General features: G+C 44.6%; 1 protein-coding gene across 1 annotated transcript in view; it reads left to right on the top strand.

The window, feature by feature from the left end:
- The window catches only part of SYN2 (synapsin II), a 185,362-nt gene that overhangs the window by 152,879 nt on the left and 21,111 nt on the right, over positions 1–11,372 (top strand). Inside the window, exons 6-10 of the mRNA XM_003264986.4 lie at positions 2,026–2,088; positions 2,492–2,634; positions 7,706–7,780; positions 8,852–8,954; positions 10,230–10,379. Coding sequence (XP_003265034.2) covers positions 2,026–2,088; positions 2,492–2,634; positions 7,706–7,780; positions 8,852–8,954; positions 10,230–10,379 — 534 coding nt within the window. The remainder of the gene's footprint in view (positions 1–2,025; positions 2,089–2,491; positions 2,635–7,705; positions 7,781–8,851; positions 8,955–10,229; positions 10,380–11,372) is intronic.

The raw sequence follows: 11,372 nt of genomic DNA, 5'->3' as shown, positions 1-11,372 counted from the left end.
GGAGAGATGTCAAAGAAGCAGCCAGTGCTTTAGAAACCCTTTCTCACTCCCAGAGCCTCAGACTCTCCAGATAGCTGGAGACAGTGCTCTTGGTATACAAAACACAAAGTGTCCCATCACTGAGGGCAAACCTTGGACCTCAAAGCCCTCTCGAGGCCCTAGGCTATGCTGATTTTTATTGCATGTCCCTTCTCACTGGAGACTGTGTCATGTTCTAGAAGGTGGGACAGCTTAGAAAACAAAGAAGCAGGCTGGGCGTGGTGGCTCACACCTGTAATCCCAGCACTTTGGGAGGCTAAGGCGGGTTGATCACTTGAGGTGAGGAGTTCGAGATCACCCTGGCCATCATGGTGAAACTCCGTCCCTACTAAAAATACAAAAGTTAGCCGGGCGTGGTGGCCTACACCTGTAGTCCCAGGTACTCAGGAGGCTGAGGCAAGAGAATGGCTTGAACCCAGGAGGCGGAGGTTGCAGTGAGCTGAGATTGTGCCACTGCACTCCAGTCTGGGCAACAGAGTGAGACTCCGTCTCAAAAAAAAAAAAAAAAAGTAAAAGAAAAAACAAAGAAGCAGGGGACTTGTGGGTGACTGTGACCAGAGCCTTGTCTGCTGTTTGGACGTAGTGTTCCAAGCCTCCAAATCCCAAATCTCCATGGGATTGTTGCTGTGGGATGTTTCCACATGGTGCTGGACTGGATAGTGGGAGGCTGGGTTCCAATTCTGACTGTCACTATAGCTTTGTGACTTTTGCCTCTCTGGGCCTCAGTTTTTTCTTCATAAAGTAGAGTTGAACTACGTGATTTCTAAAGCCCTTTGAAGTTCTTCTTCCCATCCTTGACTGCCCTCAACCAGGAATGCTGAGATCCTCAGGCCAGATACCCCCAGTATCTGTTCAAATCTTAGTTCCCATAGGAGTCTGACTTTTCATCAGGGTCAACATTATTTCCTTCAAAGGATACCTTTTCGTTTTGATGGTGTTAGTGATGTTTGAAAAGAAGGAGATTGAAAGAGAGCTGAGTCTGACTGAAAGATGAAATGCCCAGGTTGGCATCCAGACTGGTTCTTCATACAATGTTCAGACCAAGATAGAGGCTGATGTACTATTTGAAGGGAGCTCAGAAAGCATCCCATCTGATCTCTTCATTGGACAGATGTGAAGGCTGAGGCCCAGTGAGATACAGTGACTTGTAGAAAGTCCGTGGCAGAGAGGACTAGAGTACTTGACTCCTGACATCTAGCCTAGTGCTCCTTCCACTCCACAATATTACTTCTTACATCACCATTTTGTAACAGCCTGAAATCTTGCCCTTAGAAGATAATCCTTCTTTTAAGTTTTTGTTGCTCCTCTGTTAAACTATGGCTACCTCAGTGTAGAGTTTGCTCCCCTAAGGATCTCTCTCCATTGATAAACATACTGAATTCTTCTATCAGCTCTCTTTCAAACCCCAAGCTGGGAAGAAATGGGCCTTCACATGCAAAGCCTTATTTGGTGGTGAGATTGGGGTATTGGTGAGCAGTGAAGAGTGTGAAAGAGGGAGAAAACAATCACGATCGTTACAGGAAAGCTGGGCCTTTGAAGGTTGTAGGTACCAAGAGGTACATGCTGACAGGGACATCAAGATGCCAAAGATGCGTTTTTAAAATTAAAATGCAGGTTTATTAAACGACATCTACATATAGTAAAATTCACCCTTTCAGAGATAATTTCTTTTTTTAATTCTCTTTGTCTGAGGGCCAGTCCTGCCCAGGTTTTGTCTAATGCAGAGAAAATTGACAGTGCATTTTAAAGATGTAGGGTATACCAAATAAGAGAACAGGGTTCTTGTAGCACTGCCACTAGCATGCTGTGTGACCCTGGGAAGTCACTGTCATTCCATGGGTCTCAGTTTTTCAATCTGTAAAGCAAGTAGATTGGACTAGTTCTTTAAAGAACCTTCCCAAGGGTATTCCCAAGAAAAATATGTGTAGGATTCCACAAAGAGATGGGCACATTCTGACAGTTTATTCCTTTCTCTTCTGATTTCAGCTGACACTGCCCACGTTCCCTGTGGTGGTGAAGATTGGCCACGCTCACTCAGGCATGGGCAAGGTGAGGCAGAGAGGCCTGCTGTGCTTCAGGGTTGAACCAAGAAGGGCAGTTTTCAGAGCGCCCATTTGTGAACTGCTATTCTCCCTCTGTCACTGATGAATTCTTTCCAAAGAGAAGATGATTTGCCACCTCTAAAGCCATGAGTGTCACCCAACCAGACCTCTTTCAGTAAGCAGAATGCAAGCCACCTGCTTGGTCCTCTGGGTCCTTTGCAGCAAGTGTGGCCCCCGAGTTCTGGGAAGGGAAGCTAGGGAGAAGGGGCCTCCTGGGGAGATGTGACACCCAGATAAGTGTCTGGATCAGATACATATTGGTGGGTTTGGAGGCTCAGGGCCCTTGTGACTTCTCAGTGTGTGTATGTGTGTGTCTCCCTTTCCCTGTTTCTGCCCTGCTCTAACATTAGGTCAAAGTGGAAAACCACTACGACTTCCAGGACATTGCCAGCGTGGTGGCTCTCACCCAGACCTATGCCACTGCAGAGCCTTTCATTGACTCCAAGTATGACATCCGGGTCCAGAAGATTGGCAACAACTACAAGGCTTACATGTGAGTAAGAGTGGGGTATGCTTTCTCCTTAGCCATGATGGAAAAGCTGAGCCTCCACATTGCAGCCAACTCTCAGTTTAACCTCTTCTGGCCCACAGGCAGATAACAGAGAGGGTGCCACTTAAGTCAGAGATTTTTTTACCTGGGTTCCTTTTAAGTCAGAGGAGGGGTCTGTGAACTAAGATGAGAAAATATATTAATATTCATTTTCACTTGCCTCTAAGGGAAATTTAGCTTTCTCTTCATTTTGAACAGAGACAACAGACTACAGTAGTTACGTGTACCTAGGAGTTTGTCACTAAAGGTGATTACTGATATTCTTATATCTTACTATAGTTGAGACAGATATCTCTATGGATTATTCTCATTCCTACTTTAAAATTGTGGTAGTTGTTAGACTTGCCACTACCTCCTGTTATTTAGAAACACATATTTTACTAATCACAGATTTGTTTAATATTTTTGATAACTCTAATTGGGTAGCTCTGGGATCCCATGTACTATCTTATACAGTTACACATCTTATATATTGTGTTCATTGGAAGGAATCCATAGGCTTCCCCAGACTGCCACAGCACAAAGTTAAAAAGTTCCTGATATAAATATCGAGCACTGAAAACGCTACAGAGCATTAAAAGCCCAGTGCATGACTTCTTTATAACTGTCCATTTGCTGGGATGGAAAGTTAAAAATTTCCTGCATTAGAATTTAGTAAAGGAAAAGATTTCAAAACTACCTGACTTTCCCTAATATGCATAAAATGCAAGTGGCTTATAATTCCAATTTTGGAAATATTAATCCCCCACTTAAAAAAGTTTACAGTGGCCCGTGCCTGTAATCCCAGCACTTTGGGAGGCTGAGGCGGGCGGATCACGAGGTCAGGAGATCAAGACCATCCTGGCTAACACGGTGAAATCCCATCTCTACTAAAAAATACAAAGAAATTAGCCGGGCGTGGTGGGCGCCTGTAGTCCCAGCTACTCACGAGGCTGAGGCAGGAGAATGGCATGAACCCGAAAGGCAGAGCTTACAGTGAGCCGAAATCACGCCACTGCACTCCAGCCTGGGCAACAGTGCAAGACTGTCTCAAAAAAAAAAAAAGAAAAAAGAAAAGAAAAAAAGTTTACAGTGGTGTTTTCTTTACAAAGAAAGAACATTATTAATATATAGATTTGATCTTGGTCACTCAGGACTTCAGCAGACTTCAAGGTTGAGCAGCCTTCCCTTCCCCTTCCCCACCTGTGTCTGTTTTTCTTCTCTTACCCCCCTTTTCACTACTTGCACTCCCCACCCCTGGAGTGAGTTAGGCCCCCTCCCTGCACTCCTGTCCTATACCACCCTTCACACACCTCTTGGTTAGCACTTGCCACACATGTGTTTTGTGTCACCCTCCTCCTCCAGACTCTGAGCTCCTTATGAACAAGAATGATAGAATCATCTCTGCATCTCCATTACCATGTATAGCAGCAGAAACAATAGACACCCAATAAGTATTCAGGGAAGAACCTTTATGGAAAACTGAGGCATAGAATTATTTTTTTTACCTTTATTATCTAGATTTGTACTTTTTTAGTTTACAATTTTATAGTCTTCCTGCTTCTAGAAAATAATTTAGGATTGCTTTAGAAATATGTGCAATGTGGCCAGGTGTGGTGGCTCACATCTGTAATCCCAGCACTTTGGGAGGCCGAGGCAGGCAGATTGCTTGAGCCTAGGAGTTCAAGACCAACCTGGGCAACATTGTGAGACCCCATCTCTACAAAAGTTAGCTGGATGTGGTGGTGCTTGCCTGTAGTCCTAGCTACTTAGGGGAGTCTGAGGTGGGAGGATCACTTGAGCCTGGGAGATTGGGCTGCAGTGAGCTGTGATTGCATCACTGCAGCCTGAGTGACGCAGGACCCTGTCTCAAAAAAAGAAAAGAAATATGCCCAATCTAAGACAGAATAATTTAAAAACCATTATAAAAACTTGCTAAAAGAAGCGAAAAAATATATACCTTCAGGCACCTAGGAAAGCAGATTACCTATCTTTTAATTTTAAAATCCCGTAAATAAACACAAAACATTAATGACAACAGTGGAGTAAAAGTGTCTTAATCCTTAAAAGAAGACACCTGATTTTTAAGGGTTAGGGTTTCAAAAAACAACTTAAACTGAAGCATAAAAAAAGAGAATTCTAAAACATTGATGAAGGGTGGGTGACCAGAGAAGCTTTAGATAACATTTACTTACTTTTTTGTGTGCAAGGGACCATCAGTTATTTGGAGAAATGTTTAGGCCCTCTTAGCTTCTCTTCACCACACTTCTTCCCCAAACTTGTGGCTATATTCTGCTCTCAGAAGAAGGAATTTACTTAGCAGTAGCCAAGATCAGGCTTGGGATTCTTTTCGTCTACCCCAGCAATCACTGTGGAGATCCAGAGACAGCCACTTTGGTGTGAAGAAGGTACCATTCCTGCCTCCATCTGCAGTAGGCAATAATGTGGGTCAGCTGTGGAGGTCAGATGATTTTTGGGCCTAGAGAATGGCCTCTCAGTGTCCCCTTTGCTCCCACATGCCCCAGGTAGCCTGTATGGATCTATGCCCAGCATCCTATTATTAGAGAATGGTGTGAAGTGTTGGGGAGCTTTGCAAACTTTAAAGTGCCATAAAAATGTAAGGATGATGTTATTTTCCACTCAAAAAGTATTTTAACCTATAAATCAACAGAGTTATATATTATTTTTTCTAATATCTTAAATGTTGAAAAAGTCATAGAGGTTATGGGACTGGCTTGAAACCAATTATATGGGGTTCCGTTTCTTCCTTTTTTTCTTTTCTTTTGAGACAGAGTCTCGCTCTGCCACCAGGCTGGAATGCAGTGGTGCAATCTCAGCTCACTGCAACCTCCACCTCCCTGGTTCAAGCAATTCCCCGGTCTCAGCCTTCTGAGTAGCTGGGACTACAGGCACCCACCACCACGCCTGGCTAATTTTTTGTATTTTAGTAGAGACGAGGTTTCACCATGTTGACCAAGATGGTCTCGATCTCCTGACCTCGTGATCCACCTGCCTTGGCCTCCCAAAGTGCTGGGATTACAGGCGTGAGCCACCGCGTCCAGCCCTAACTTTCTTATTTTCAGTATTTATATAAGTGGGTCCTTCAAATGTATGATATGGTGATGGGCAGCCATGAAGTCATTCAAAATTTGTGATTGAAAGGTTCTACTACTGAGACCTCTCATTTTGAAGTGAAGCCTTCTCAGATTATGAAAATTATTTTAATGTTACTACTATTAATGAAATAAATGAGCCTATAGATGAAACAGTGTTTCACATTGTATATGCATCAGGGCAGTAGGAATATCCTGATAAACCAAGGAAACATCGTGGGAAGAAAGTTAACACCTACAGATAGAATTGTAAAATGAATTTTGGCTCAGGTTGAGTTGGGTATGCAGCCTGAAAATAGTGAGAGTCAGTGTACAAATCCAAAGTTTGTGAGACTCTATTATGTGCCATGGCTCTGTGCTGGGGATATGGAAGTGAGTGACTCTCTGCCCCTGCCTTAAGCAGGCTGGTCACGGACACATTTGTAAACCATGAATGTTAAGAAGACAGAGTTACTTTTATTATGATTCTGTGTTCATGTTTCTACTCAGGTTTTGCCAGCCACTCAGTAGTTTGTTTCTTTGCCTTTCCTAAATTAGGTAGTGGGGTGTAGGGAAAAGCCCATCATGTGAGGAAACCAAGATTCCTGGATTTTTATCTCATACCTATTTGGACTAGATATATAGTCTCGGACAAGTCCTCTAACCTTTCTGAGTCTTTCTCTTCTTATCTGTCAAGCAGGGGCAAGAATTTCAGCCTACTCACAACAGGGGGGTTGAAATGAGGGGTTTGCTGAGGAGGCATCTTGGAAAGCAGTCAGTACTGTCCAAGCATAAGGACTGTTGTGAGCCCGTTCGTTAACTCATGGGGCCACCTCGTGGTTCTGAAAAATGAGCCATATATCTAGGTTCCTCAGTGTCTGAAACCAGATCTCTGGGGAGGACACTCTCTAACAGTATTGAATGATAAAGGCAGCACATGAAGGGCTCTGTCAACAGTGTAAGCAGGACTCTTCTGTCCCCTAGGCTATCTCCTTCCTCTTGGCTGTGTCTGGGTGAAGGCTGATAATTAAAAAGACATATTTTGGGTGTTTATAGTTAATTTAAACCTGTATCAATTGGTCTTTCTGACAGCCCTGTGTTAACAGATAACAGGCTCAGAGGGGTGAAATGACTCTATGAAGGTCACCCAACCCATCAAGAGCAAATCCAGAACCAGAAACCAAGTAATCCACCTCCTATTTAGTCTAAGACTAGTTGACACTAACACATATTCATGGACGGAGGGTGCCGTGGGCACAGCAGAGAAGAGGCTGATGGCTTGATGCCATTGGCTCCATTTGACAGACAAGGCAACTTAACCCTGAAGAGTTAATTGACTTCCCCAGAGTCACATTGCTAATATTATAGTGGCCTTCAGAAATAAATATGGAATGAATGAATGAGTGAGTGAGCCAGTAAGGAAGACATTGGGAGATATTCATAAAGAACACTGCAGGAGTTTCAGGATCAATGGAATTCAGTTTGTATGTATCAAGTCAGTATAGATACTGAATGGGTAGGCTTCTGGGAACACAAGACACGATATATACCTTCAAGTGGTTTTCAGGCTTGTGGAAAAATCTAAGCTTAAGACTCAGATCAAATAACTAAAATAAAAAGTAGATGTAAGATTGAAAATCAGGCAGAAGCAAAGTCCTGTAGGAGTTCTGAGGACAGTAAGAGGTCATCCGGTTGAGACATAAGGGAAGGCTCTGTGGAGCCAGAGCTGTCTGGGCAAGACCCTTGTAGAGAGGAGGAGGGTATTGCAGGTGGGGATTTGGCAGAGGCACCCAGGCACTAGGCTCAGCAGACAGACCCCTGGGCTATTTGTGGGAGAAGCAGGTGTGGAAAGCAACAATGAGTTAAAATTCTGGAAAGTTTCATGCCCTCCTCTTGCTGGTGTGGCTTACTGCCCGTCCTATCCTGGTGGGATCTTGTTGCAGGAGGACATCGATCTCAGGGAACTGGAAGACGAACACTGGCTCTGCAATGCTGGAGCAGATCGCCATGTCAGACAGGTGAGTGAGAGAAGGAGTCCAGTTTCCAGCTCAGTGAGAGGGAGGCTTCCTTAGATGAAGAAGTTTAGGAATTAAGCTCTGTCCAAAGGGAGTCATGGAGCAAACAGGACAGATAAAACACAAAAGGCCCAAGTATCCCATTTAACAAGATCAGGCAGGACTGATGATAGAGATAGATGATAGAGATAAAGACTGCACATACCATAGGTGAAAGCTTCCTGAGGCCTCACCAGAAGCAGATGCTGGCACCATGCTTTTTGTACAGTCTGCAGAACCATAAGCCAAAATAAACCTTTTTTTTTTTTTTATAATTACCTAGCCTCAAGTATTCCTTTATAGCAACACAAAACAGACTAATCAAGGAGTGAGGTGTTGCTATAAAGATACTTGAAAATGTGGAATTGGCTTTGGAACTGGGTAAGAGGCAGAGATTGGAAGAGTTTGAAGGGCTCAGAAGAAGACAGGAAGCCGAGGGAAAGTTCAGAACTTCTTAGAGACTGGTTAAGTGGTTGTGACCAAAATGCTGATAAAAATATGGACGGTGAAGGCCAGGCTAACAGGTCTCAGATGGAAATAAGGCACTTGCTGGGAACTGAAGCGAAGGTCACCCTTGCCACTCCATAGCAAAGAACTTGGCCGCATTGTGTCCATGCCCTAGGGATTTATGGAAGGCTGAATTTAGGATTGATGACCAAGAGTATCTGGTGGAAGAAGTTTCTAAGCAGCAAGTGGTCAAGAAGTAGCATGGCTTCTTCTAACAGCCTATGGGAAAAGATGACTGTACATACCATAGAAGCTCCAAGAAAGGAGTAATTGGCATGGGCTGGAATAGCCAAGGAGGCCTTCTAGAGGTGATGAGAACTGCTTTGGGCCTGCAAAAATGGGTAAAATCTGGAAAACAGATGGAGGAGGGCACTGTAAATAAGGGTGTGTGCTTGATGTGGGTAGATGGAGGGAACAGTGGGGATGAGAGGTGGGAGAGATGGAGGCAGCAAGGAGAGCCTGACCAGCAAGCAAGCTTTGTGGTGAGCAAATTGCCCCAGCTTCAGGACACCTTCCCATCACCTCCAGGTACAAACTGTGGGTGGACACCTGCTCTGAGATGTTTGGCGGCCTGGACATCTGTGCCGTCAAAGCTGTACATGGCAAAGATGGGAAAGACTACATTTTTGAGGTAAGTCTGGACCAAGCAGTAAGAGGTAACTCCCAAGGCTTAAGAACTATGTGGGAAGCTCAGACTGCCTTTAATTTAGAGTCTCCTCAACCATGGAAATGTTCTAGCAAGATCAGTGGGTAGCTGTTGTTTCCAACCTGCTAGGCTGACCCATGCCATGAGTAAAAGATGTTGGATATGGATTCATGGGATCCTAGCCATTCCTCTGGGAAGACTGTAGTGATGTTACCATTCTCTGTCTCAGAAAGCCACCCTTGGGAGTCATTCTCTCCAACCTGCTCATTTTACAGGTGAGGAAACTGAGGCCTAACACCATGAGCATGTGCCCAACACCACAGAGTGAATCAGTGTCTCAGCCAGGCACCAGATGTAGGAGATTCTTCATAGTGTCCCTCTGAGCCTTGGAGACACTACTCAGCCTGGTCCTCCAACACAGCTTTGCAGACTCCCTTTTCCTGTTGTAAAGGAAAGCCAATGGCAGTATGAATCCTTCACACGCATTCCTACCCAATCTGGCTGGGAGCAGGAAAGGCTCCTTGCTAGGAGTTGGTGGTATTTCCAGGATATTGGTGTCAGGAGCCCAAAGTAACTTCAAATTCAGAATCTATCTCATTTCCTGCATGGTCTATAACCTTCTAAATGGTCACACCTCTCCTTGCTAGGTGGGCCTCTGTTTTCTCATCCATAATTGAGAAAGTTGGACTGTGGACTCTATGAGGCAGACACTTCCTAAAGAAGGAAAACATTGATCTGAGCCTTGAGGTACAGGAAGAATCAGGATTGGTGGTGAAAAGGGAGGGCATCCCAGTTCAGGTACAAAGGGATGAACCTGGTCATTTAGTGAGCAGAGCATGCTTGGAGACAGAGATTGTGTGGGTGAAAAGTAACAGAGATGAAAAGCACATGCTCCTAATCAGAGATTTAAGGGGATGCCTTTCACATCTACCTGCTCCCCTCCCTGCAAACTTTTGCGCCCTGAGGCTCTACCCTCTCCTTGCTTTCTACCTCTTCTGGCTACCTTCATCCAGCAATTTTTGATCTCACTGAGCCCTGGCAGGGGTAAAGCTTAGGGAAAAGACCTGAGGCAAAGGTTTGTAGAAGGAAGGGACAAAGATCCTATTTCTGCAAATGATCATACTTCCAGCTGAAGACAAGAACTCCTGCTTCGTCTCCAATCCATTTCTGCTGGCTGAATTCCTACCCATTCTGAAAGATTGTACCAGGCCTTTTATGTTTCCAGACCCCTTTCCTCACCTGGGACACATCTCCCACCAGGTCATGGACTGTAGCATGCCACTGATTGGGGAACATCAGGTGGAGGACAGGCAACTCATCACCGAACTAGTCATCAGCAAGATGAACCAGCTGCTGTCCAGGACTCCTGCCCTGCCTCCTCAGAGACCCCTAACAACCCAGCAGCCACAGGTAAGCAGCTAGGAAGAGACATAGCAGAGCCAAGAACCATTCCCAAGCCCACTGCTCTAGATGTTGGTGGCTAAAGAATGGAGTACAGGCCAGATGCCCACAGGCCTAAATGGGATCTAAGGAGACATCGCCCTCTTCCTTCCCTTCCCTTTCCCCTGGAGGCCTGATTATCCTTCACACCCCTTATAGGGACCTTCTCAGCAATCTGCAATATCAATTATATAATTAACCAGAGGAGCACTGGATCCCTTTCCTCTGAACCTGAAGTCTCCAGGGAACCAGAGCCAGTTTCTCCTGGGACTCAGAATGCTCCCATTTTTAAACTGAGGGGCATTTGAGGGAGAGCTGGGTCACATCACTTACTATCTATTCACTGCCTCACTGTGTTGAGCCTGCTATCTTTGTAAATAAGGAAGACTCTTTCTGAGAAATATGCTGGTCTGGAAAGGGGAGAGTCAGGTCCCTCATTCTGGGAGAGAGTGACAAGGCAAAACTCAAATTAGAAATCTTTCTTTCCTAAGAGAGAAATGGCCTTCTTCAATTGGCTGTAGTGCGTGACTCATGGCCAGTCACACTCATGGCAACAGCATTCCAGCTGCGGGTCTAGTGGGAAATCCACACTGAAGTTTTGTGAAACATCAGGCCCTGTGGCAGGGAAAGGTCTTTATTCCCATGCAAGAGATATCTCATCTTTCAAAAGTATCCCCAAACTCCACTGAATGTTTATACTATGAAATGGGAAGAACTTGGGACAATGAATCAAAAACTGAATCTTAAGTCTAGCTCTTCCTCTAAATAGCTGTGTAAGTTTGCAGGGAAATGACTAGCCTTTCTTGGTCTCAAGTTTTATTATTTATTAATGGGAATTCTCTCGGATATCTTTCCTTCAAAATCCAACTTTAAACAGCGAGGTAGAATAGAATAGTGATTCAGTGTGGGCTTTGAAGTGAGAGCTACCCAAATTTGAATCCTAGACTCTCCATTTATTAGCTT

This window comes from Nomascus leucogenys, chromosome 21 (assembly GCF_006542625.1).
Source record: "Nomascus leucogenys isolate Asia chromosome 21, Asia_NLE_v1, whole genome shotgun sequence".
Lineage (NCBI taxonomy): Eukaryota > Metazoa > Chordata > Mammalia > Primates > Hylobatidae > Nomascus > Nomascus leucogenys.
Note: the sequence above shows the minus strand (reverse complement) of the source record. Positions and strands in the feature narration are given on the sequence as shown.